The sequence below is a fragment of the Triticum urartu genome, chromosome 3 (genome assembly GCF_003073215.2).
Source record: "Triticum urartu cultivar G1812 chromosome 3, Tu2.1, whole genome shotgun sequence".
Taxonomy (NCBI): domain Eukaryota; kingdom Viridiplantae; phylum Streptophyta; class Magnoliopsida; order Poales; family Poaceae; genus Triticum; species Triticum urartu.
In genome coordinates, this window is record NC_053024.1 from 367,279,163 (window position 1) to 367,306,321 (window position 27,159).

Below are 27,159 nucleotides of genomic sequence, written 5' to 3' on the forward strand. Positions count from 1 at the left end.
TTGATTTGAATTCAAAAGGTTCGAATAGGAAGTGAGGGTTAGGAAGGTCCAAAAATGTTCGGATTTTGGTGGAGCTCCGGAAAATGATGAAAGAAAAATATGACAAAGTTAGAGACCAAGAGTTGAGAAGGAAAAAGGCATGGGATATTTGCAAGTGTGTTATGGTTAATTCCAAATGAATGGAATAATTTTTATCATAGCTCCCTAATAGTATTGAGAGGCTTTAATATGTTATAAAGAGAAATCACAAGTGAATTCCCTCGATTTAAATGGATCAAAGATCCATGCCATTTATTTAGATGGGTTAAGAAAAGAAATGACATGATGGCATGCTGCAATGCACATGATGCAATGATGAATGCAACGAACCAAACAAATCACACGACGAAACCTGGAAACCCTGGAAGGCATCTGAAGCTCCGGTCTTGGGGCGTCACAGAAACGCACGAGCCACAAGGGGCTGGTGCGCCCCCCACATGGGCCAGCCTAAGGAGGATAAGGAAAGGGGAGAAGGGAAAGGAAAGTGTGGAGTCTGCTCATGATGGAGAGAGTAGAGATGACTTCCCTCTAACTAGGGTTTTCTTCTTCTCGAGGCGATCTTGATCGCCGTCGTTGAGATCGTCTTATTCCCTACCTCTCCCGTGTCTTCCGGCCTCCTCTCTTCGAGCGGGGGTGCCGCGACGTCCCTGGTCCTGGCGGGATTGGGGAGGGGGCTCTAGGGTTATCTACAAGGCCGAGTGTTCTAATCGGGTTAGCGTTTGAAGTTTTCCATGGCGTCGGACGGAGCTTCAGGGTCACGTTCAGCAGGGCCCTCCGAGGTGGACGACGTAGCAGCACTGATGATGGAGCTAGGTCTTCGAGAAGAGGACCTTGACGATGTGGTGTTCGATGAGGGGGAGGCATCGCTGGAGGAGGCGCGATGGATGCGCTGGTCAGGGTGCACACACCCAAATCATACAGCCAATATTGGTTCTTTAAGAATATGAGAGCGGCCTGGGATCTAGCACAGGAGGTCCAATTCAAGCCGCTTGAGGACAATCTATACACAACCCAGTTCTCATGTTTGGGAGATTGGGAGAGAGTAACACGTGATGGTCCATGGCATTTCCTGGGAGACGCCGTTATGCTGAAACCATATGATGGATTGGCTAAACCGTCAACAGTTCAACTTGATACTATCGAGATCTGGTTGCAGATTCATGATGTCCCGCCTTTGTATGCTCATCTAGTGCCTTCTCTAGCTCAGAAGGTCAGAGAAGTTTTATATGCAGAACCCCAATCGCATAACTTTGTGGGGAATTTCCATTGGGTTTGGTCTGGATAGATGTCAATAAGCCTTTGAAGAATGTTGTTTCTATGATAAGGGATGGAAAGCGCCAAATATACAGAGTTAGATATGAGAAGCTTCCAGACTGGTGTGTGGTCTGTGGTAAGTTGGGCCACCTATTCAAAGAACATGGCAGTGCAATCCACCCTCCAACAGCCTTGGTTTTCAAAGACATTAGAGCTTCCTGGGCCATGCGCACTGGACAGGGCCCCAGAGGGGGCCATGGCCGGAGGGGAGGCCGAAGAGGAGGCCGTGGAGCTCGGGGAAATGGGACCTTCTCTCATCAAGATGTGGGTAGTGAAGGGAAGGAGGATTATACCTCCAAAACTGATACAGATATGATAGATGTTAACTATATCAGGAAGAGGACGCAGATGCAACAAGTGTCGCTGTAACATCCCAAATTTTCAATTTGGAATGTTATACATTAGATCATCATTGCATATCAGGTTTTATTGCTTTCCGTTCCGTAATCCTCGAAATCCTAAGCAACTCAAGGACCCTCGGAGAGAGTTGCGGATTTCCCAGTTTTCTTATTTGATTCTTTTATCAAATTTTGAAACGAGGATTTTGGTTTTAATTATTTCTCTCTCCGAAAATATTTCATATTAAAATACAAGAGAGGAGATAAGATGACTTCTCCAAAATAAATGAAATGTTGGAGGAAAAATATTAAAATCATATATTTGTTCCATTTGGATTTTATAGCAATTTTGTTGCATTAGAAAAAAATTGCACGTTTTCAAAATTGCATTTTAGGGCCAAGAAAATGTTCATCTCGTTCTAAATATTTTATTTAGACGGTGAAAATTTGTTTTGGCATTTTTAGATTTTTATTTATTTTTCTAGTATTTTATTTCCATCGGAAAAATTATTTAAAAAAAAGAGTTCCCGCGCCCGACTGGGCCTAAGGCCCAGCCGAGCCAGGCCGGCCCGCCCGCGCCACCGCCTCCCTTGCCCGCGCCTTCGTGCCCGGCACGGACGCCGAGGAGACTCCGGCTCGGACTCCTCCCCGGGCGCCCCCTCGCCCAAGCAAGCCGCCGCCCCCGCCCCTTTTATAAGCCGCCACCCCGCCGCCCAAACCGCCACCCCACCGCGCCTGCCCCGCCGCCCCAAGCCGCCACCGCCGCCTGCCTCGCCGCAGCCGCAGCCGAGCCCCGCCGCCGCCACTTGCTGCCGCTGCTGAGCCGCCGCCCCGCCGGAGGTAGTCGCCGGATCCGCCGCCGGTTTTTCTTTCTAAAACCGTTTGATTTTTTTTTGAAAACCCTAGATTCGGTTTTTTTTCGGATCGCCGGTTTTTCTTGGTTCTTCTAGTTAGCGGACGTTCGTCCGAACGTTCATTTTAATGAATGGTTCTTCGCCCGTTAGATACAACTAACGAACGCTCGTTCATTGGTCTGTTCGTCAGTTTTCTTTTATCGGATTTAATCCGCGATTTTCTCTGATCGCGATTTCTGATCTGATCTTAGTTTCTGTTTATCTTTTCGCTCGTTAGTCGGAATCAGGCGATTCAAGCGCCTGGAGTTTCGTCTCGAAACCCACTTTCTGTTTAACCAACTCAAACAAGTTTTCTCTACTGTAAAATTTGACCTAGTTTCATATTAGTAAACAAAGCTTCTCTCTTTCGCCGTTTGAGTTTCGTTGCTCCGTTTGATTTGATTCTTTTTGCGAACCAGAGTTCTTAACTTGAACTTTCTGGTCAACATCTTTTATTTGAGTTTTGCTTGTGCATCGTTGCTTGTTACTTATGTATGCTATTGTTTGCTTGCGATAGAACACCCGGAGTGCGAAGTGTGCTACTATGAGTCCCTAGGTTTCGCAGATCGTCAGCAAGGCAAGTAACACTTTGATCATACCCCTTTATCACCCAGTTTTTATGCATTAGTTCCAATCCTCAAACATTGCATGATTAGGACGTCATTAACTTATGGGTTGGGAAGTACTTGATGAGGTAGAACATATTGCCCTGTTACATTCAAACCCCTGGGAGTTACTCTACGTGTTGCTTATATTACTATGTTATGCTATGCTCGTAGACGTGGTTTGGGTTTGAGTGAAATCCATGACAGATGTGAGATTGTTAAATTAATGGTTCAACTTAAGGTGTTGCCTGTATTTTTGGAAATCCCGGAGTACCCGTGTGATCTTCCTATGGACCGCCACCCAGACTCAAAGGGAACTGAGATGATTCATGCTAGAAACTTTCGTGTGCAGCCACAAGCTATTATGGGCTCTAGCATAGTTGAGTAAGTTACGTGAAGCTCTTGAAGAGGCAGATCAGCAGGTAGTGGGATGTAGGTTTGGTATGGTCTGTCCGAAGTAGAGAGTTAATGTTTCTGAAAGACTGTGTCTCGGTCATCCGTTTCTCAAACACCCTGTAGTGCGAGAAATCCAACGGAGGAGATCGAGTCTTGTGGGGAAAAGTGCACAAACCTCTGTAGAGTGTACAATCTAATCATGGTTAGCCGTTTCCCCGGTTATGGAAAATTCTTGAGTATCTAGTACTTGGGTTATCACATGCATCTCATCATGTTTAATTAATATTGTTGGGTTGTTAATCACTTTAATTGGGATTGAGTTGGAGGAACCTTCTCAATGATGTTTCAACTACCATGATAGTAAAAGTAAAATCTATTCCTTTGTTGTAGGGAAAAATTGGCTTTTTGCAAAACTGTAACCATAGAGCTTTTCACCAGCCAAATATGCATGTAGTGATAGCATTATTTTGTTCTTGCTCTACTGTGTTACTTTGCTAGCATATTCCATGTGCTGACCCGTTTCGGGCTGCAACGTATTATGTTGCAGACTTTTCAGACGAGGAGTAAGGTTCGTTAGGTCGTTGCCGTGCAGCTCAGTTATGCCGTTGGAGTTGATGGACTCACTTTATCTCCCAAGCCTTCCGCTGTTATCGTATTAGATGGCCTTAAGCCATATTATTGTAATAAGTTCTCTCTTGAGACATTCGATGTAATAAGTGTGTGATTGCTACTCTATTTTAAATCCTTTGAGTACTGTGTGTGTCAGCATTACCAATCCAGGGATGACACTGAAGCACAGAGACTTGACCATCTGAGGTCGGGTCGCTACAGTCGCAACCAAGTCATATTGAGCCGGGTGCGGGAGACCCTTGTGCTGCCACCACCTCCTACTGATCCCTTGAGTCCGAGCAGCAAACAGGACCTGAAGAGGGCCAAAACAAATGCAGCAGCAAAGGAGTAGGATTTGTAGAAGAATGGCGGTCTTGGCAAGATTGTCTCATCGTTGGCGGGCTCCTTCGAGGAGCACCGCTGGGCCCAATGAATATCTTCTATTGGAACTGTCGTGGTGCGGGTAAGCTGCGACAGTCCGTGAACTTCGCGATTTCGCGAGGCAATTTACCCCTACCCTGTTGTGCGTTGTTGAAACTCAAATTGAAGGTGCTAGGGTAGAAGCATTAGCTGGAACATTGGGTTTTGATAACTCTTATGTTGTCAGTAGTCAAGGTAGGAGTGGTGGAATAGGCTTGTTCTGGAATAATTCAATAAAGGTTGAAATTCTTGGTTATTCTGTTCATCATCTCGATGTGTCTGTTGAGGAACAAGATGCAGAGAAGTGGAGGATGACTTGCGTTTATGCAGAGGCACAAACACACATGAGGCATCACACATGGACAACTTTGAAAAACATTAGCACTTTGAGCGATCTTCCCTAGCTCTGTTTGGGTGATTTCAATGAGGTTTTACGTCCAGATGAACATCAAGGAGTTGTCCAGCACAGTAATGCCTAGATCCAAGCCTTCAGAGAAGTCCTTGACGTTTGCATGTTGCTTGACCTGGGATACAAAGGCATTTTTTGGACTTTGAGAAGAAGGTAATAGGGGGGAGCTATACGAGGTGTAGACTTGACAGAGCTCTCGCTAATGCCTCATGGCTGGCCAAAGATTCCGCTGGTTGCGGTCACGCACCTATCGGGGTAACTTCAGACCATGCCCCCCTACCGCTAGAGCTGGACGCAGGGACACACAAGCGGGTACAAAGACCATTCAGGTATGAGCTGATGTGGGAGGCGCATGAAACCTTCCATGACACGATAGTGTCTGGATGGGGGGCCAGACCTCCATGCACTTCAGTGGTAGAACTGCGCCAAAAAATGCAGGATCTTGTGAATGATTTGCAGAAGTGGAGTCAGGATACGTTTGGGAGTGTCAGAAAAGAGACTAAAAACCCAAACAGATGCTACAGGAACTCAAGAATGACCCGACGAGATCAGGTCCTTCCCATGTCGAGCTAAAAATTAATGAGAAGCTAATAGAGATGTACTACGGGGAGGAGATTATGTGGCGTCAGAGAGCTGGGGTTGAGTGGCTTTCAGCAGGAGACAAAAACACAAAGTTCTTCCATCTTTGAGCTAGTCTTCGCCGTAAGAAAAATATGATCAAAGCACTACAAAACTCTCTTGGAGTGGAGATTTCCGATCCAGCGGAGCTAAAGGTATTAGCTAATGATTTTTATAAGTCCTTATATCTCTCTGAAGGGGTCCAGAACATGGATGCGGTGCTTGAACATGTTCCGAGAAAGGTGACAGCCGAGATGAACTCTAACCTGTGTGCCCCGTACACCAAGGAAGAGGTCAATATCGCTTTATTTCAGATGTTTCCGACCAAGGCTCCGGGTCCAGACGGGTTCCTTGCTCATTTTTACCAAAGGCACTGGGATATATGTGGGGATGAAGTAACAAATATAGTGCTCAGAATAGTGAATGGCGAGGAGAGCCCAGAATCTGTCGACGATACTGTTTTGGTATTGATTCCTAAGGTAACGACCCCCATGGTACTTGCTCAATTCTGGCCTATAAGTCTTTGCAATGTTCTGTATAAAAGAGCCTCGAAAGTGATAGCAAACAGGTTGAAATTGCTTGACATAATTTCTGAGGAACAGTCTACGTTTGTGCCTGGGAGGCTGATTACGGATAATATTGTCAGTGCTTATGAGTGCTTACACTTTATGAAAATATCAATAGCAAAATCAAACAGTTATTATGCTTTGAAGCCGGATATGATGAAGGCATATGATAGACTGGAGTGGGCTTATTTGAGAGGTATCATGACTAAAGTGGGATTTGATCATCATTGGATAGAGGTGGTCATGGGCATGGTCTCTTCAGTCTCATTCTCTGTTTGTTTTAATGGCGAGAAGCTCAACTCTTTTATACCCACACGCGGTATCCGGCAGGGAGACCCAATCTCCCCCTACTTGTTCTTGATTGCAGCAGAGGGCCTTTCGTGCCTCCTTAAATCAAGTTCTCAGTCGTCTCTAACAGGTATCCAGGTGGCTCCCGCGGCTCCCACCATTAACCACCTCTTGTTTGGAGATGATAGCCTGTTGTTATTCAAGGCAAGTGGGGAGAGTTCAACTATGGTGTCAAACCTACTTGATACATATTGCAATGCTTCTGGATAGCGGATCAACAATGAGAAATCCTCAATTTTCTTCAGCAAGGGATGCCCGGTGCAGGTGAGAGAAACTGTCAAGAACAATCTACAGGTACACAATGAGTCTTTTAGTGAGCGCTACCTGGGCATGCCGACTGATGTCGGCAACTCAAAAAATGGTACGTTCAAATATCTTTGAGATCGTGTTTGGGAGAAGATCAAAGGGTGGATGGAGAAATTACTCTCAGGTGTTGGTAAAGAAGTTTTGATCAAATCTGTGGCACAAGATATATCAATCTATTCCATGCCTTTCTTCAGATTGCCACGAGGTTTATGTGAGAGCATAATGTTTATTATCCGACAATTCTGGTGGGGATCCAAACATGGAAAGAGAAAGCCCAGTTGGGTGGCGTGGGATATAATGACTCTACAGAAGCACTTGGGGGCCTAGGTTTCTGTGACATGGAGATTTTTAACCATGCCCTTCTGGCAAGGAAGGCATGGCGCACCCTTACAGATAGCACATCGCTAAGTGCCTGTATTCTTAAGGAAGTATATTTCCCACATTGCTCTCTCCTTCAAGCCGAACTGGGATCGCATCCATCCCAAATATGGCGGACGATATTGGATGGCCGTGACATCCTGGCACAAGGGGTCATTAGGTGCATTAGAGATGGAGAGACAACAGATATCTGGCTGCATAATTGGATCCCACGTGATGGCCTCAAGCGACCCATCTGCGTACGTGTTCAGAACCGTCCAGAGAGGGTGGTGCAGCTCATAGATGCAACTTCGGCAACATGGAATGAGAATTTGGTACGTTTAGTGTTCACTCATTTTGATGCGGAAGAGATACTACAGGTTCCTTTATGCACACGTTGTGTGAGTGATTTTTGGGCCTGGCATGAGGAACCTCGAGGAATGTTCAGTGTTCGCTCGACTTACCGAATGATACTGAAGACGAAACATAGCAGGGAGGCATGGTTATATGAGGAGGACGAAACATCTTACGAGCAGCAAGAGACCAAGAAGTGGTCCATGAACTGGCACATGCAAGTTCTATCCAAACTCAAGGTTTTTGTGTGGCGGCTAGTTCGTCAATCCATGCCGACGGGTTCGATTCTCAAACACCGTCACATGGCAACAGAGGATACTTGCTTGATATGTGGGGTTGTTGACACTTGGAAACATGCTCTTATTTCATGTCCGATGGCGGCGAGTGTATGGGCGTTGGCCCCGGAGGAGTTGGTGCAGCATATGGTGGATCGCGAGGAAGAGGGCCCGAAGGAGTGGTTGTTTTAAATGCATGAAATGTTGACGAAAGAGCCTTTTGATCGACTAGTGGTGACGCTTTGGGCACTATGGGTTGCCAGAAGGAAGGCAATTCACGAGAACATATTTCAGCCACCTTATTCTGTCAATATCTTTATAACTAAATATTTGGGCAAGCTACAAGTGATCAATGCAAGGCAAACATCGATGGACACTCCAACTAGTGCTAGACCGAAGAGATGGCTAGCCCCACCCTCAGGTGATGCGAAGTTCAACGTTGACGCGGCGGTAACCAGCTATGGTGGAGCAGTCGGGGTCATTTGCAGAGATGACATAGGTATGTTCATGGGAGCATCTACCCTTTCCTTCACATACATTGTGGATCCCCCGACTTTGGAAGCTCTCGCCATTAGAGAAGCGCTCGCCTTGGCGGATGACCTCTATTTGAGACGCATTCAAGTCGCGTCAAACTGCAAAACGGTGGTTCAGGACTTACATAAGGAGAATTTGGCGAGCTATGGAGCAGTTATTCATGAAATAGTAGAACATTCCCTAGCTTTTGATTTTTGTAATTTCAGTCATGAGTTTAGGAGCTCAAACTTTGAATCTCACAACTTAGCGAAGCATGCATTATCACTCGGTGGTGGCCGCCATGTTTGGTTAGGACATCCCGGGAACTTACCATCCGTCCCTGTAAACATTGTGACGAATTAATAAAAGCTTCGCGACGTTGCCTCAAAAAAAGAGGAAAGTGTGGATTAGGATTCCCACTTCCTTCCCTCTCCCCCTCTTTCCTCCCCCTTGGGGAATCATGGCAGGGGCGCAGGGCAAGGCAGGGCGCCTAGGGGGCCGGCGGCCAGCCCTAGGGCGCGCCCTGGCCTCTCCCTCCCCCTCCTACCTATATATATGTGGGAGGGGGGCACCTAGCACACACCAGGTCAATTGTTAGCCGTGTGCGGCGCCCCCTCCACCATTTACACCCCCGGTCATTTTTTCGTAGTGCTTAGGCAAAGCGCTACGGAGATCACTTCACCATCACCGTCACCATGCCGTCGTGCTGACGGAACTCGTCTACTACCTCGACGTCTTGTTGGATCAAGAAGGCTAGGGACGTCATCAAGCTGAACGTGTGCAGAACACGGAGGTGTCGTGCGTTCAGTACTTGATCGGCTGACACGCGAATAAGTTCGACTACATCAACTGCGTTGTGAAACTCTTCCGCTTACGGTCTACGAGGGTACGTAGAGACACTCCCCCCCTCGTTGCTATGCATCTCCATGGATAGATCATTGCGTGTGCGTAGAACTTTTTTTTGTTTTTCATGCAACGATTCCCAACAGAATGCATGACACATCACCCACAGGGACACACCTCTGCAAGGCACGCAAGTCGGACTCCCGATAGAGGCCAAGACGTTGACAAACACACCCACCTGGCCCGTCCCGTGCGGTACAGTGTGTGAGAGGGCACACACGGGCACGAGGAAACCCACCACGGAGAGGTGGCCCAGGTCGCACCTGCGACCACACGTCATGACACCCCAAGAAAGACGTTCGGGTGCGAGGCGACCAGGCCGATTGGGATGGCGGATGGCTTGAAGCGCATGACCGCATGGACATTTGCGGCGAGATTCGGCTGGACATACTGCCACACTCAACCGGATGGCCTCAGACAACCACTGCGGTGGAGCCTCATCCTCGCGACGTCGGCTCCATTCTGAGGTGAATGCTGCTAGATGGCAAGTCCACGTGCCCCCATGCGCCGAATCACACGTCGAGGACTGGTGTGCCCGATGTGCAAGGGATAGGGTAAGGGCGGTCGGGCGATTCACATGCCGCATCAACCGAGGATGTACTCCATGCCTGCATCCTCGCAAAGTGACATGCCCAGATGACGCGTGCCCTTAGAAAAGGAGCAAACCCGGGCGGTCTGGCCCTTGCTAGACTAGCCCCCAAAGAGCAGGAGGAGTAGGCTGGTGACGGATTGGACAACTCCTGTAGTGAGCAGATCCATCTTGATCCATATTAGACCGTTATTTTCGCGACAAAGACGGCAATGACAACGACAGTGGCAAGGCCAATCGTGGGTGAACTTTCTTCATAACTTAGTATTTAGAACAATTGGTAGTCCAGTGACATCTACATGAACTCCTCTATGCTATGTGTGTGATGATTTAGACGAACTACGCATGTTATTTTTAAGGTTGCATGGCATTGTATGGACAGGAGGATTTGCTACGAAGGACATGGTTATGGACGCAGACATTTGAGGAGTGACCGATCACTGTCCACAGAAACGTTCGGGCTCGTGCACGGACGTATAGGGGGCTGTTTTTTACATGGTAAAAGGTGTCTCATGTATATCATGAAGATCATAGTACAAGCCACATAGACATCAAACTGAAAAAACAGAAAAGACATCAGAACACTGGCCTTTGCACAAAGGAATACAAGCCATGAAGGAAAATTACAATCAAGACCAAAGAATCCCATGAGCTTGATACCAATTCCCGTCACCTGCCTTCGGTGCCACCACAATAGTCACCATGAAAAAAATGACGGGTCAACTCCTCACCTGAGCTCGACGTGTCTTCATCGCTGATATGCAGTTTTTTGGACCTCCAAGGTGGCCCGCCAAAGGTGAAGCCACTGCCGTTGAACGAATCAGACTAGTGCAACACCCCAGACATGTCATTGAACTTCAGATCTGACATCCCCGCACGACTAAGACGTCGAGAAGGAAACCATACCCGCCAGTCACGAACCACAAAAGCTAGCACACGATCCACCATCTTCCGGATGCAGCCGATGGAGACCACAATCTGCATTCACTCTTGTACTTCCTCCCAAGCTCCTCTCTGGCGCTGGAGCAAACGTCGTTGCAATGACACAACCCGAGGACACAAGTCCACCATGAGGATGTTGCCGCCACCACGACATCCTTGCTTGAACAGACTGTTTCCAAATCCATCCCACCCATAGGGCCGATCACCTCATCATGGAAGAATCTTAAGCTTATTTATTCAACGCCGTCATCGCCGCCTCCGAAACCCAGACGGTGAATGACCCAAAAACCTAAGCCACTAGGGACTAAAACCTAAAGCTACATGATCCACACGTGTGGATCCGGCAACCCTCCCCCCTCACCACCGACCATCAAAGTCTCAGCGGAGGGGAGTCGCTGGAGGACGGCAGAGGAAGGAAGTCTCCTGACGGCTGGCGACTTTCTTCGTGGGGAAGAAAGAAAACACTCGAGGGAATCAAATTGGTAAAACGGATTCTCAGAACATGGGACAACAAAGCACTTTATTTTGAACCCCCAAACAAGTGCTTAAAAGATTTGATTTTTTTTATTTTTTACATGAATAAGCATGCATGTGGTCTAGGTACGTGTGAAATTTCGTCCTAAAATATGTTGTATTGTACGCCGCACAAAAAAGACAAAAATTTGACCAAAAATCGAAGAAAACTGCCCCCAAATTTGCATGTATTTTGTCGTTTTTGACTTTTTTTATCTCTCACATGCAAGCACGTATATTGGGGTGAATTTTGGGCTATACTGCACCGCTATACATGCATGTACATTTTTTTTGAAATTTTCAAGCCGTACAAATTCGTTTTTTTTGAACTTCAAAATAACGGGCACAAAGTGCCCGTGTTCAGATGTCAATTTTTGGTCAAATTTGCCCAATTCGATTGTAGATGCTTCGATGGGAGAGTTAAAGCATAATTGGTTTGATGTTAAATTTTGGTAAGTGCCAAATGTTGGTTAGAGATTGGTTGTTTGCCAATTTTTATTGTCAATCTCACAAAAAGTTGCCAAATGTTGGCAATTTCTGATTTTGCCAAATGTTGGCTTGCCAAATATTGGCAATGCCAAATGTTGGTAGCAAACCAATTATGCTCTTAAGCATAAGCACTCTAGGAAAACAATCCAACTGTTTCCTTCAATCCGTAAGCACAGGTGGCAAGACGTATTTTACATTGTGGCCCACTTATCAGTGTCTCGTACCCCTCCTGGCCAGATCCAAGTGCCCACCGGACAAAACCACCACTTTGCAGTCTATTGAAATCTTATAAAAAAGACTTATAGTAATATTTAGGAACGGAGGCAGTAGTTGCTGGAACGATACATTCATCATCCCCGAGGTGTTTTATTTTGTCTCAGCACTGCACTCAAAGGTTGCACATAGACCCGGCTAAGTGCAGATGCGAAAACGAATCAGGAAATTATGTACAAGCAGTTGCATAATCACCTGGCGATACAGAGGTCCTCCTCGAACAAGTCTGCTTCAGTTGGCCCAGAGCCTTACCGCCCCCCCCCCCCCCCCCCCCCCCCCCCCCCCCCCCCCCCCCACCCCCCCCCCCCCCCCACCACACACACACACACACACACCAACAATTGCTGTGCACGTCCTTGTCCTTCTCCGTTTCATTCAACACGGACACCATCTACAGCTCGTCGCGAGGTTCCACCTTAGCAGCGGTAACAGGCTGGTGCTCAAGCAGATAGCGAGCAGCCAACGATGCTTGCATGGCCACACCATAGGGCAGTGTATCCTCGTTGATGGTGAAGTAGGGGGAGTGATGAGGCGCCTGCGGTCCACGAGTCTCGTTGAGCATCCCCACGAAGTAGTAGTATGTCTTGGGAACGGCCTCCGTGTAGAAGGAGAAGTCCTCGGCACCCATCAGTGGCTGCTTCTCTCTCACGTTGTTGGGGCCAACCATCTCACTGCCCACCTTCGCAAAGAAATCGTGAAGCTCGGGATTGTTGATTGTTGGAGGGAAGAAAGGCTTATCTTTGTCAAGGAAGTCCACAACTGCGCTGCAGCGCTGGACAGATGCCTGTGTGACTATGACCTGAGACAAAAAATAACCCTTTGAAGTTAAACAAACGAAATTTAAACTACAGATCCTTGAGTCTGTATATCCTTTTTTAGCGATACCAGCTTTGACCGTTCATGATAAAATAAGCAGCAAGAAGCACTACCTTTCTACAAAACCCAAATGATGCAACACTGCAACTTTCATAATTTAAAGTGGTACTACAGAATAATAATCAGGCAACAGAATGACCACCAGGCTCATTTGGTTATGATTATCCTTGTTTGTAGTGCGAAATTGACATAGGTGGCTACAGGCCGAGCTGCTGTAACACTTTGTATAAATAGTACTGTTAAATCATTTTACATCTATAAATAGTACAATAGACAGGGGCAGTCTGTTCACCTCGAACTACACCAACCATCAGATATGCATTAAACAATATTCCTTGATTCTACACTCTGTTTTCTTTATCTCGACTCTTCTAGAGATGTCAATTTTCAGCACTGTAGTAAGTCAATTTGCAAAAGTTAATGTTAACACTTCCCTTCAATTATCAGGACTTCCTATTATTTGGAGGCGTTGATGTATTGTAACATGTTTCAAGTAATCTTTCAACAAAATTTATTGAGGTCTCCTACCAACACATGGGGCTTATGCCTTAGTTATCTTCGATTCAGATAGTGTAGGTTCTCGACGTGCCATTTTGATAGCAAGCATAACTATAATTTTTTTACGAGGAATTCAAGCACCAACCGTACTCCTTTAAGTCAATTTTATTTCTTCATCTTTTCAAGAGCAAATCACACGGAACTTAATGACACATAAACAACACACAATTCCCAAGTTATAATGTTGTTACCTCTTCAATTCGCTGCTTCAATTGATTAAAACTCTCCTTCAAAAAGGCTCGGAAGGTACCGCCTATTGTCACGGAATCAGGGATAACATTGAAGGCTCCACCACCTTGAAACTTTCCAACCGTTACTACCTGCAGAATAAAGCCAACAAAAAGGAGGGTAATGAGATGTTGGGGTACACAGGAATGACTACGGGCGAATGGGACCCCCAAAACGATATGGCAATGCTAAAGGAATGACTAGGGCTATCACCACTTACCATATAACAAATATCTATAGCCTAAAGGCAGCCGACTGGGAGAACGTATGAAACATGACAAGGGGAACATTTTATAAAGACAATCCATATGATAGGACTGTAATATGCAGAAAATCATTTCATCTATGAAACCATAATGCTAGACAAACAGTTCAGGAGTGTAAGTCAAAAAACTTGTGAATTCAGATACTAGATATGTTAGAGTACGTAATGGGCCTAATGGCCTGGGCTGGCGGTATAGCCCGTTAGTCTTAGGGTTAATTAGAGATAAGGGTCGCTTGCTTAGGGGTCAAGTAAGCCTTGCTTGGGAGTCAAGTAAACCTCTCTATATAAAGAGAGGAGATGTATCAATCTAATGAAAGCAAGAATTAAGAAGGAAATCCTTCCATCTTGCCCGGCCGTGGGCAAAAGGCCCCTGGCCGGCCTTCTTGCGCCCTCCTTCTAGCAGCGCCATAACAAGATAACGAAGAAATTTTGGTAGTTACGATCATAATTCTGGGTATATTAGGAGTAGACAGGCTTCCATGTTAGGATGTGATTAGTTAGCCTGCAGTAAATCAGAACAAATAACTGTTTTAATAGGTATGGGCATGTTAATCCTCAGGATCCTAACACGTTTTGAGTATTAAAAAATGGGTCAAAATGATCTACGCAAACTCCACCAAATGAGCTATCTAAATCACATAGCCATGATAAAGAAAACTATGTAAGTCATATAAAAAAAGTAGCAGTCATTGAATAAATCAAGTAGCTCAAGGATTGAATAGCACCTGTGAGTCCAAGGGGTCAGCTTCTCGGGAAACAAGTTGCTGAAGGCTTACAATAACATTGGATGCAGCCAGTATCGGATCAATAGTGTGATGAGGAAGTGCAGCATGCCCTCCCTTTCCACTTATTACTGCCTCAAAGAATCCACTCCCTGCCATTATAGGACCAGGTCTGGATGCCAGCACACCAATTGGCACACTGTCAGCTACATGAAGTCCAAACATGACCTCTATGTTTTCCACAGCTCCGGCTTCTACCATTTTCTTGGCTCCACCACCACCTTCCTCAGCTGGTTGGAAAAGAAGGGCTACAGTACCCTACGGTAAACAAACAACAAGACGTTTGTAACATCAAATTTTGCAGGTAAATAAAATTTGATGCCTGCAAGATAGGAAAAAAAATTGGCCAAGGATTGTGAGATCTTGACATAATTGATATATAGGCAGCCACATGGTTCAGTTTGTACATAACTGATCTGAGGGGAAGTGGGGACCAAACTATCCTTTGACTAGCTGTATGATGTCTGAACAAAGCTGCATGATCAATTATTGGAGAACTGAATGCACATGCACATTACATATGCATTTGTATTACTGCTAATGTGATGGTTGTTTTGAAATATGAAACAGTGAATCACCAACATTGTGCATCTCTTGAGAAGAAGTGTCGAGGAAAAAGAAACAAAAATCATTGCACTTGCCCTTTGGCAAAATCTCCAAGAAGTTCAGGAAGCATCAGTGCTGGAGTGGACATCGAGGAAATACCAAAATTTTATCGCCTATATTTTAATCAAACAAAAACCTTATTTACCATGGCCAGCATTAAGAATCAGGTAGTTTCTGAACCATAAAAGTTGATATATACCACCAAAAGTGATACATCACCACTCTGACATGAACATCGAATTGTTATAATTTAGTTCTGTCAAAGTTTTAATCCGGTAAACAGATGATTTCTACAAGAAATAAAAGAAGGAGAAGTATGAAAATAAAGCACGTGGAGTGTTGATATATACTGATCTTATGATTACATTTTCATTTATTTGTTTGCAAGGTTACTACCTTTTAAACTCAAAGCAACAACAAAATGATGAATCTATATTTAACTGTCAACCTTCAAGCACCCTTTCGGCGTTAAAGAGAAAATTATAATCGTCTTGCGGCTTTTCATTGTAAAATGAGAAAATTACAACGCTTTTTACAATCCAGAAAAGAGCTTCTTTACTAACCTTCAACTCGTCACGGTGCTCCTGAAGAATCCTAGCAGAACCCAATAGCATAGCAACATGTGCATCATGGCCACATCCATGCATCTTCCCAGGCACTTTGCTCTTATGTTCCCATTCCACGCTTTCCTGAAGACAGCACATAAGGGTATCATAAGTAACATGACCCTTGAAATAGATAAAAGTGATAGCCAAATACAGCCTAATCATATTTCAGTGTGGGCAGAGGACGCTTACAATGCTTAAATTAGCACCAACAAATAATTCAAATAAACACAACAAATATCCAGTAACTGGGAATAGCAATTATGCTATCCTCTTCTAGAAAATGCATATAATAATTGCCCCAAAATTATTATCTACTTGTATAACAATATGGCATAATTGTCTCATCGCCACACAAGGCAAGCTTGAAGTTTAGCTTTACTGTTATATACGTGCATATAGGCTAATCACATGTTTCATTCCCACAATAACCATAAACATACTCTTGTATGATCCTGGTCAAATGTCTAGGGAACTGCTATGACTAGGCTAGTGTATGTCCCTCTTTTTTTAATAAGAAAAGGAGTGTTTGCCTCAAGCCATCTGTCCAGACTCAGAAGTTTAACTGTACCAAGTGTTTGCCTCAAGCCACGGTCAATTTCAAAGATATCGAGCCTCCTGACTTGAAGATTTGGGATACAATTCTCTATCCTCCGACTTTGAAATATGACCTCTCACACGGCAGTGCTGAGAGGTCAACTGAAGCCATCGGCCCATCAGGGCTCGTTTAAGAGATTCTGATTTTACTTTATTTTTGCAATCTTAGTTTTGCTAATATATATATATATATATATATATATATATATATAGAAAGAGTTACCGAGCGTCAACAAGAACAATTCCTCTTCAAAGGTAACAAGTGGTGCTGAACAAATCCTGAAATTCTATGGTCGCAATATAGGAATGGATCGGCAGCCGAACCAAGAAATTTTCATTTACCGGAGGCAGCAAAGCTAAAACGCGACGGCCCAATATATATACAAACATAAAAGAGTTAGAGTACAATCCGAACAGTAAAGCAGATGGAAGCGAGGGCAGGGAGGGCAAAGAAGAACCTGCATAGGGAGCGCGTCCATGTCAGCCCGAAGCGCGACGAAGGGCGGGCCGCCTGTGCCGACGGTGGCGACGACGCCGGTGACAGCGAAGGGGTGCCTGTAGGGGATCCCCATGGCATCGAGCTCGCGCCGCACGAGCTCACTGGTGGCAAACTCCTCGTAGCCGAGCTCAGGGTTCTCGTGGATCCGCCGGCGCACCCCCACCATCCAGTCCATGAACTCCGCCTCCTTGGCCCGTCGCAGAAGCCCCGCCGGGTCGTCTAGGGCCGCCGCCCAGGTCGCGGCGGCGGCGATGAGGACGAGGGCGACGCGGAACAGCCCAGCATAGGCGGCCATGGCCAACAATAGTAAATGAATTCCGTCGTGACGTTCTCGCTTTCGGGTTGGACACTTGTACTATACTACAGTATCAATCAGGCGAAACGCGCACGAGGGGAGTGGGCTAGGCTCAAGTGAACAAGCCTCTCTTCTCTGTGACCTTGAGCTTCGGTTTGGGAGGATTCCGCTTTTTACTTCCTCCTTGTTTCTCTGCCCTCTTTGAGTAGTCTTTTGTTTCGAGACGCTTTGGCTCGGTTTGGCACGTTGATTTGGCAGCAGTGGAGTGGGTTGGTTGCAGAGGTGGGTGGGCATCTAGCTGGTTACCACAAAAACGTGCCTGTGGAAAAGCCATGTTATAGTTTGGGGAAATCATTTGGGACAGGTCGATTTGGTGCTCGGACTCACCTGCACCCGAAATCTGAGCTAGTGGCTGGTGCTTTGGGATGGCAAAAAGTGTGTCCGATACGGCAAAGGTGGACTGTGGGAAAACAAGGATACATGCTATATACTGTATGCCACAGTGCGCAATGGTGGGCTAGTTGTGTAGCTGGTGGCGTTGATCCGTGAGTGCGGGCGTCTGAGCCGTGGCTCAGAACTTGTGCGATGGTAACGGCGTGCGTAGGGGACGCGACTTCTTGCGGCGGAGCGGCGATGGATGCCGATGGGGTGACCGGTGAGTTTTCTGTTCCACAGTGCTCGCCCATGGATTTTCGTGCTTTGATGGATATACTGATTCCCCGCCGCCGCCGCTTACTCTGCTGTGGTTTTCAAGGTTCCCACGATGGGAGGAGTTCGCGAACAGCTTGGAGCAGTCAGATCCGGTCCCTCTGATGCTGCTGCCGCGGAGTGTGGAAGCGCCGGCTGCGCGCAGCAATTAGGGGGCTGCAGCCAGGTTTGGATCCGTTGGTGGCCGGTGAGTTTCCATTTGAGGTTTTACATTCAACCTCTTTTGTTCTGACTTAAGCCATCGGCTGCAGTTTACTGAAAAAATGTTGACCCTGTTGGCAATGTGAAATTACGGTGGAGATGGTGATACGAGGGGTGCCGGACTGCTGATGCACTAGCAGGAGCAGCCCCTGGAGAAGGCGCTGGGCCTAATCCGGATCTGCTACTCTTCCAGCCTTTCCCTAGCAGTTCTGCTGGCTTCTCTCCAGTTAATCGGTTCCATCTCTTCAGATTACAATTGATTCAGATCTATTGCTTGTTGAATTTTCTAGCAAGTCAATTGGTTTGTTGGCTTATCCATGCCTATGATTATTGGGCGAGTTTATGTGAAAAAAATAGTATTGAGGCACCAGCAACAAATCACTAGTTCATTTCTTGCAAATTAAATTACCCTAGTGAATTACATTCCCCATTTGTTTGATGTTGATGTCTCCCACATGCTTTAGCCGAAACATTGATCACCGAGGAAGTGATGATGCCCTCTTCTATTTGATTTCTCAAGTAATGTCTCATGAAGGTAGTACCAATCAATTTATTTGATTAAGTTGAGCAATTGTGTTTTGCTTCTTGATTACAATTCATGCCGCAGACACATAGGGTTATTTTTCGATGCCTGCTAAGAATATGAGCTTGGTATTTGTAAGCGGGGTCACTTGATTTATTTATGGTGAAGTGGTATGCTCAAGAACCTTTTGACTTGTAGACCAAAACTGGTATAGATGATAAATGAAAGATCGAATCTAAAATGTCAGCACTTTGTCATTTCTTACTTGGAACTCGAGCTGCTATGACAGTGTACATGGAGATGACCGCGGGATGCTCTGCATCATCCCCTCCCCCTTGGGAGAGATCCGACCTCGGATCGTAAACCGTATCGCCATGTACACGGTAGGAATTAATGCCTTGTCGCTCGGTGAGGTGCTCTAAGATGTTGGTGTCGTGCAATGTGTATGCCTTCCCATGAAGATGATAGCTCATGATGGTACCACCTTGCAAGACCTTCAAAACGAAAGAACATGACAAACACTTGGAACAACCCATGAGGTTAGCGTGAACGCAAAGCCTATCATTTGGGAAGGGAAAATGCCCAACAAGTGTATGCATCATGCTCATCATAAGAAGGGACAAGGTGTGGTGTGGTATGAAAGCATATGATGCAACTACAACCAAAAAGATTAAGCTCAACCAAACAAGCAAGCATCACAAGTAATATGCCCAAGTCTCCAAGATCGATAAGCATCGCATGGGTGCACTCACTACAAGTTGATATCAATGGTGCAACTAACGGAGACAAGAGACAATGATTAAGACAAATCACATGAGAGGCATGAACATATATGCCATCAACCCGAGAAAGTGAGCAGGAATGGAACATGGGTGATGCAACCAAGCGAGTAGTCATATGCATCAAGTTATGCAAGCTAGTAGTGCAAAGATACAACATACTAGAGGTAATCATGGCAATCATGTCATGGGTGCGAATAGTGGGCATATAAAATGTGCATGACATAGCACAAGCATGAAAGCAAGATATGATGAAGGTATCATCATTGTATTGGTGAGATGCCATATGTAAATAGCAAAGGGACATCATGACTCTCCCAACACAACAAGCATGAATAGCATGAGGCACATGATAAACATGGCAATAGCAACAAGGATCTCCCCAAGCATGCAAACACACATGGAAGTAGTATAATGGTGAATCACATGTAAGTGCAAGCAAGGGTCACAATTGCATGGCAAAGGCATGGAAAAAGGCATGGCATGCAAAGTGAACACGAGAAAATGGGCATAACATAACAAGTGATATATAACCCAAAGCCGTGTGAGAGCCAAGTAGAAGAGATGCGCGTAGTCGTTGCGCAAAGAGAATGGGAGGAAGGACAATCCACGGGATCCCAAATCATCGTTGCTCTCAAGAGCTGGTTTCGTCAACTCTTGGGATTGAGAGGTTGACAAGTATACATGAGTACCTACACACAACAAAAACAAAGGGAAAATTGTGTGTGCATGGTAGATGTACACATCATCCATCATGATGCGCACGTGCTTGTGTTGGTTAGCACAAAATATCCAATGCTCAAATAAATGAGATGCATGATAGAGAAACATGTCATCTATCATGATGGGTTTGTTGTTATGTATAGTATAATGGAGACTCAAGTTGTGTAATGAATCATGGGAAATATCTAGAGCATTGTTATGCGTGGAATGCATATGGTGCAAGCAATTATGAGAATCATTCAAAGTATGGAATGCATCAAAATCTCCTAATATGTATGAGGAAACTATGGGGGTCTCCTCATGAGCATTAATGGAAACATCTCTTGGAGAATATTGACAACATCCAAAACAAAGCATATTTGGAACAATGTGATCATGGCATGGTATAGTATATGAATTGTGCAAATCATGTAAAGGAAGCATGTCAATATCATCACATGAAAAACAAAAGCCAATGACCATCATCTCGTCATCTATGCCATAAGTGCAAATGGGATTTATTTTAATGGGGCAAGCATAGTTACTATGTTGAGATTGAAATGATGCAATATGGCATATCTCACGCATAGCATATGACAAGTTCAACGGATTGTCAAACATGATGTGACCAAAATAATTTTCACATGATATCCTATGGAGCATACCATCACAACTAGGCAACTCAACATGCTCATCATCATATTCATCATAAATAGGTAAGTCATGACATGATGAAGTCGCACTAGCATGAAGTATGGTAATAGGTGTGTCAACATCATGCAAGCAATCATTGTGAGGAGAGTCCACTAGTGGGACAAGTGAAGCACCATCACCTATGTTACCTTTGAAGCTCCACTCATGTGGTGTAGGTGAAGTGTCGAAGACCGAGTCGTGGTCATCTTCATCATGATGGAATCATGTGGGGGTGCATCATCGTATTCCACCATGGCCATCATCTTGTCCATAGGAAGGACGAAGTCATCGAGGATCGGTGCATCATCATAAATGGGACCTAGCACCAAATTAGAAGACACAATAGAGGTAGAGGTCAAGTCATTAGAGTTGAAAGTGGCCTCACATGACCTATCAACTATCTCACTCTCTCTATGTGGTGGTTCACTCACTCCCTCAAGGTAGGTGCACTCAAACTCACATATGGTGGAGTCACTCATCTCACTCAAGTAGTGGGGGGTGTGGCTCTCCTCACATGGGAATTGTGGCAACTCGTCATATATGGGGCTAGTGGTGAAGTCACTCTCACTCTCAATATGGTGGCACAAGTCACTCAAGTCATCATATGTCGCCGTGGTCGAAGGGAAAATCCCATGCTCAATCATCGCCCTTGAGGGGCTTCCGAAGATGGAAGTGTCACCCTCGCTTGTAGGTGATCGCCTTGGACTTGATGATGTCAAAGTAGGCATACTTGTCGGAGGTAGGCGAAGATGTCGTACGTCGAAAGGCGAAGATGCCTTGATAACACTTGGTGAAGATGCCACAGTTGTTGAAGAGGCTATAGCTTTGTTGCCGATGTTGTGGTTCTGTAAGGCCCATGCGCACGAGGTCATTGGAGGCCGTGTGCACGGGGTCCCGTGTGCATGGGGGTCCAAGGCCCGTGTGCACGGGGGTGGCAGATAATCCATCTCTCGTGCCGAAGGTCGCTCTCCATGGTCTTGTCCGTGGTCTTGGCGGTCGCCTAGAAGATGATGACGGTGCCGCGTGGTACTTGCATCGTGTGGCCATAACGAAGACTTGCTACTTGAGCGTCTCCGTCGTGAAGATGACGAAGAGGACTGTCGGTGTCAAAACCAGCGGATCTCGGGTAGGGGGTCCCGAACTGTGCGTCTAGGCCGGATGGTAACAGGAGGCAAGGGACACGAAGTTTTACCCAGGTTCGGGCCCTCTCGATGGAGGTAAAACCCTACGTCCTGCTTGATTAATATTGATGATATGGGTAGTACAAGAGTAGATCTACCGCGAGATCAGAGAGGCTAAACCCTAGAAGCTAGCCTATGGTATGATTGTTGATGTGTATGTTGTCCTACAGACTAAAACCCTCCGGTTTATATAGACACCAGATAGGGTTAGGGTTACATAGAGTCGGTTACAATGGTAGGAGATCTTCATATCCGTATCGCCAAGCTTGCCTTCCACGCCAAGGAAAGTCCCTTCCGGACATGGGACGGAGTCTTCAATCTTGCATCTTCATAGTCCAGGAGTCTGGCCGAAGGTATAGTTCGGCTATCCGAACACCCCCTAATCCAGGACTCCATCAGTAGCCCCTGAACCAGGCTTCAATGACGACGAGTCCGTCGCGTAGTTTGTCTTCGGCATTGCAAGGCGGGTTCCTCCTCCAAGTACTTCATAGAAGATTTTGAACACAAAGATAGTGTCCGGCTCTGCAAAATAAGTTTCCACATATTGCCATAGAGAGAATAATATTTACACAAATCTAATCTGCCGACGTATTCCGTAGCGTGACACACCACGGCCAAGCCTTTATCCGAGTCGTTTCAGTATCCCACCTCAGCGCGTTATGCGAGGCGGTTTCCTTGGCACATCTTGTCAAAGCAGAGATCGTGTCCCCTTATTCCGGGATTCTCATCAATACGGGCGTGGGTAACCCAACCGCGCCTTTGATTACGGCGCTTGGAGATAAGCGAGTTTTACCAGGCTGGTGGGGACATGTAGTTGTGTCCTCCCATATAAGGGGATAAGGATCCACCTTTTCACCCACGCCTTCTTCCTCCTTTGCCTATCCATTCTTGCGCACTCGAGCTCCAGCGCCCAAGTCCGCACTACCACCTCAACCTTCTCCAGTCATGTCCGGAGCGGGAGGCAAGTGGATGGTCTCCTCCATCACGGAGGGAGACATCAAAAAGCTGAGGAAGGTCGGATATCTGGCTAGCGACATCGCGCACCGGCTTCCCCAAAAGGGGCAGCTCATCCCCACTCCTAGGCCCCATGAGAGGGTGGTATTCCTCCCCCATTTCCTCCGCGGACTGGGCTTCCCTCTGCATCCATTTGTCCGGGGGCTCATATTCTACTACAGCCTGGATTTCCACGATCTGGCCCCAAACTTCGTCCTCAACATCTCGGCGTTTATCGTCGTGTGTGAGGCGTTTCTCCGCATCCGCCCCCATTTCGGCCTATGGCTTAAGACTTTCAACATCAAGCCAAAGGTGGTGCGCGGCAGCCAGGCGGAGTGCGGCGGTGCCATGGTTGGCAAGATGGCCAACGTCCTGTGGCTCGAGGGCTCCTTTGTGGAGAATCTGAAGGGGTGGCAATCAGGGTGGTTTTACGTCACTGAGCCGCGCGACGCCGAATGGGCCACACCCCCTGAGTTTCGATCCGGTCCCCCCTACGCGGCTCACCTCCTGGAAGGAGACATGCCTGTCTTGGGGTAAAAAAGGAGAGCTGACCGGACTCCAAACATGCATCCAAACCCTGGTGGACAAGAAGCTCAAGCTTGTCAACGTAGTCCAGGTTATGCTCATCCGCCTGATCCTCCCGTGTCAACAACGGGCCTTCAACCTGTGGGAGTTCGACCCGACGCAGCATCGAACTCTAAACAGGCTCTTCGACACGACGTACGAAGATGCTTGGAGGATGCTTTTCAAGGGCACCGAGGCTCCCGCATCCGCTGCCGAGGATCGCGGATTCAGTACTCAGCATCACGCTCATGCGGTAAGCTGTCTTTATCCTTTTACAGGGTATCAGTTTTTCATAGTTTGACTCTATGCGGGATCTGAGTTCCCTTATCTTTGATAGGATTGGGAGGTGATGTCCGGACAGATCAACTGTCCGGCTCCTTTGCCCAAAGGCCCAGCGGACGCTCGCTTGGCGAAGCTGCTGGTTCCGGCGCCCTATGTGGTGCCGGAGAAGAAGGCCACGAAAAGGGCCACGGGGACTCGAAAGAGTGCCCGGCGCCAGGAGGTATCGGATTCGTCATCCGACAGTCCTGAAGCGCCTTCCTCTCGTGAAGACGAGGAGGAAGAAGAAGAGACCTCTCCCCCTCCAGCGGGAGGAGAGAAGAAAAGGAAGGCCGCCCTCTCTGAGGAGGCCGGAGGGTCCAAGAAGGGGAAAACCCTTCCTCCGGACTACTCCAACGACGCCGACGACGGCGAAGAGGAGTGGCAGCCCATGGCCAAGCCCCTGGCAAAATCGTAAGTATCCGGATACCAGAGTAATTCATAGTATTCGTTTATTGCACAGCTTTCCCTTATGTCGAATATGCTTATGCAGCCCACCCAAAGACCGGCTCGACGCGTCGTCGAGCGGTTCACTGGACTCGTCGGAGGTGAACTCGCTTTCGACGGCTTCCTCTCCCCGCCCTATGGACGACACCGAGGTGTTGTCCCAACAGGTTCCAAGCAGGGAGGAGGTGGTCCCGGAGGCGCCGCAAGGCGACCTCCCGGACTCCAGGAGTAAAGGGGATGAAACCCCCCAGGGCTCCAAGTCCGGCTTTAGGCCGGAGACCGCTCCGGAACCTTCAAGGGTTCCGGAGTCCGGTGGGGGACCTCCTTCCAAGAGGAGCAAGTCCACCGTGCCGGCGACCCCCGTCCATCTGGAGGCGCCGGACAATATGTTGGAGTCGCTCCAAGGCGCTTCCATCGACGAGGAGCACCGCGCTATTATGAGTGCGGTGGTCCAGAAGGTTCAGTCCACCAAGAGCGGACTGACTGAAGCTTGTACTAGCCTTTTGACAGGCTTTAAGGTAAGTAAATAATGTGTAAATAATATTACCGCATATACAGTAGCCCCTGATGCTCTGTTGGGCGTTCGGGAAGAAAAGCTGAATAGAGGATCAAAAAATTCGCAGGAGTCTAACAGAAGGAGTCAATATGCGTGTGCAGGCTTCTCTGCTGGCGTCCGCCGTACTCACTGCGGAAGTGGACACGCGAAGCAGAGCCTCGAGAAGTCCGAGCAAGAGCCCGGGCGTGCCAAGAAGCAGCTCGAGGAGAAGGAAGGTAAGAAATACCTTGGTTGAATATGTATATAAAAAAGGTGTAATTGCAGGAAATGACAGGATTAACATGGCTATTGTAGGGGCCACATCTGAGGTGGCGACCCTTAAGCAAGCGCTGCTCGAGGCCGAGAAGAGTGCGGCCGCGGAGCGCACCGAGCGGGAGAGGTATGAGGCCGAGGTTGGCAAGGTGCGGCAAGAGCTCCAGGTTCTCATGAAGAAACATGAGAGTTTGGAGCTTGACTCAAAGACGCGAGCGTCCGAGCTCGCGACGGCTATTGAAAATGCCAAGTCTGCCAAGGCCGAATCCCAAAAGACCCTCCAGGAGTTGGATGAGGTGAAGAAAATAGCGGCGGGTAAGGCATTCTTTATGCAAAGTAAACATATAAACGTGAGTTACTTGATACTTACCCGAATCCGAAGCTCTCCAGGGGCATTTGCAGATCTTCCCCGGAGTGTATCCGATGCCGCCGCATTCTATCGAGCCGAGGAGGGCAGCTCGACGGAGAAGGTGTTCTGGTCTCAGTATGCTGAGGCCGGACGCCCCGTGCCCCTGAGCGACCAGCTGAAGCAACTGGTCGAGCTCCACAAGGCGGCCGAACAGGCCATGAAGGGCCTCCTAGTTCGGCTGTGGCCTGGAGAGGCTCTGCCTGGGAGCTATTTCGGGCTGGTGCGGCGGCTGGTGGAGGCCTGTCCAAGGCTCAAAGTCATCAAGCGCTCCGTCTGTATTGAAGGTGCCCGTAGGGCCTTTGCCCGTGCTAAGGTGCACTGGGGCAGGCTGGATGCGGAGAAGCTTGTGAAGGACGGGCCGCCAGCGGGGAAGGAGCATCGCAAGCCCGAAAATTACTATAAGGATGTTCTGAAGGGTGCCCGCCTTGTGGCGGATGAATGTACTAGGGATGTAATTTTTTATTAAAACTCGCTCGTTTGTGTCCTGTGCGCTGAAAACTTGTTCATATGCGCTGAGCAATGCTGCTTGAATTTAAAATATTACCTTCTGTGCGACTGTTTATCAATACTGAGAGATGGCGAGTCGTCGGCTTCTGCCCACTTGCCACTAGTGCTGGGGTGTTCGGGGATAAATCTGGGCGCTCTTTTTCCCATGTTTGGGTCCGTCGAGGGAGGCGCTCAGCCCGACGAACGAGGTAATCGGACTATAATGCGTGAACACTCTCACTTAGCCATAGAATTCTATAATTTTAAATTTCGGCAAAGCCCCTAGTATTCGGAAGACCGAGTTCGGGGCGCTATCCACGCCTTGGCCGGACAGAGCCGACTCGTCGCCCTAAGCGGCATAAGTCTTTAGGGACTCGAAAAAACCTCTCGAACAGCGACCAGCTCTCGCTTCATCATGACAGTCAGTTTTAGCTTTCTCCACTGAGGTGCTCGGCCCAGCTCAACTGGGGCACAATCGCAGTGGTTCTCCTAGTGCTACCTTAGCCGATATAGCGGAATGTAAGGCACCAAAACATAGGAGCCGGGCAAACCCAACTATTGACCCAAGACATGATTCAGAGCCGATGCATATAATGCTATAAGTTCGGGGTGCCACACTTGTGAAAGTGTTCGGACTTCTCACACCATATTGAGGGGTGCTAAAAGCCCCTGGCGTATTTTGGCCGTACCAAGTTGTACGGGTGCAACATGTCGTTAAGGAACATTTATTTATAAAAAGATAGTGCAAAAATAGACAAAAGCTATGCATTGTTTATTAGAAATAGCTGTGATCAAAGCAGAACGATACAAGTAATGCGATAAACGAAAAGTTGGACTATTTAACATGTCTGCTCCAGGGGCAAGCTGTGGAATAGTATGCGAAACAGGTATACTGCTCGTGATAGAGACCACCTGGGATTTCCGTGATGCGGCATGGCTTGTCTGCTTCCCTGGTTCTTGCATCATT

The 27,159-nt window shown here is 47.2% G+C and overlaps 1 protein-coding gene and 1 long non-coding RNA gene across 2 annotated transcripts; one reads left to right on the forward strand and one right to left on the reverse strand.

Annotated features, from left to right (window-relative positions):
- Positions 1 to 12,402: 12,402 nt before the first annotated feature.
- On the reverse strand, positions 12,403 to 17,643 carry LOC125544005 (IAA-amino acid hydrolase ILR1-like 1). The gene is made up of 5 exons (XM_048707529.1): positions 17,045 to 17,643; positions 15,948 to 16,073; positions 14,722 to 15,036; positions 13,695 to 13,823; positions 12,403 to 12,868 (listed from the first exon to the last, which is right to left on the reverse strand). The coding sequence occupies exons 1-5, from the start codon at positions 17,378 to 17,380 to the stop codon at positions 12,461 to 12,463; spliced, it is 1,314 nt and encodes a 437-aa protein (XP_048563486.1). The 5' UTR covers positions 17,381 to 17,643; the 3' UTR covers positions 12,403 to 12,460.
- Positions 17,644 to 17,788: 145 nt separating this feature from the next.
- Positions 17,789 to 19,018, forward strand: LOC125544006. Its single transcript, XR_007299226.1, has 3 exons — positions 17,789 to 18,035; positions 18,135 to 18,275; positions 18,340 to 19,018. It is a non-coding gene; the product is annotated as an uncharacterized LOC125544006 (long non-coding RNA).
- Positions 19,019 to 27,159: the final 8,141 nt, after the last annotated feature.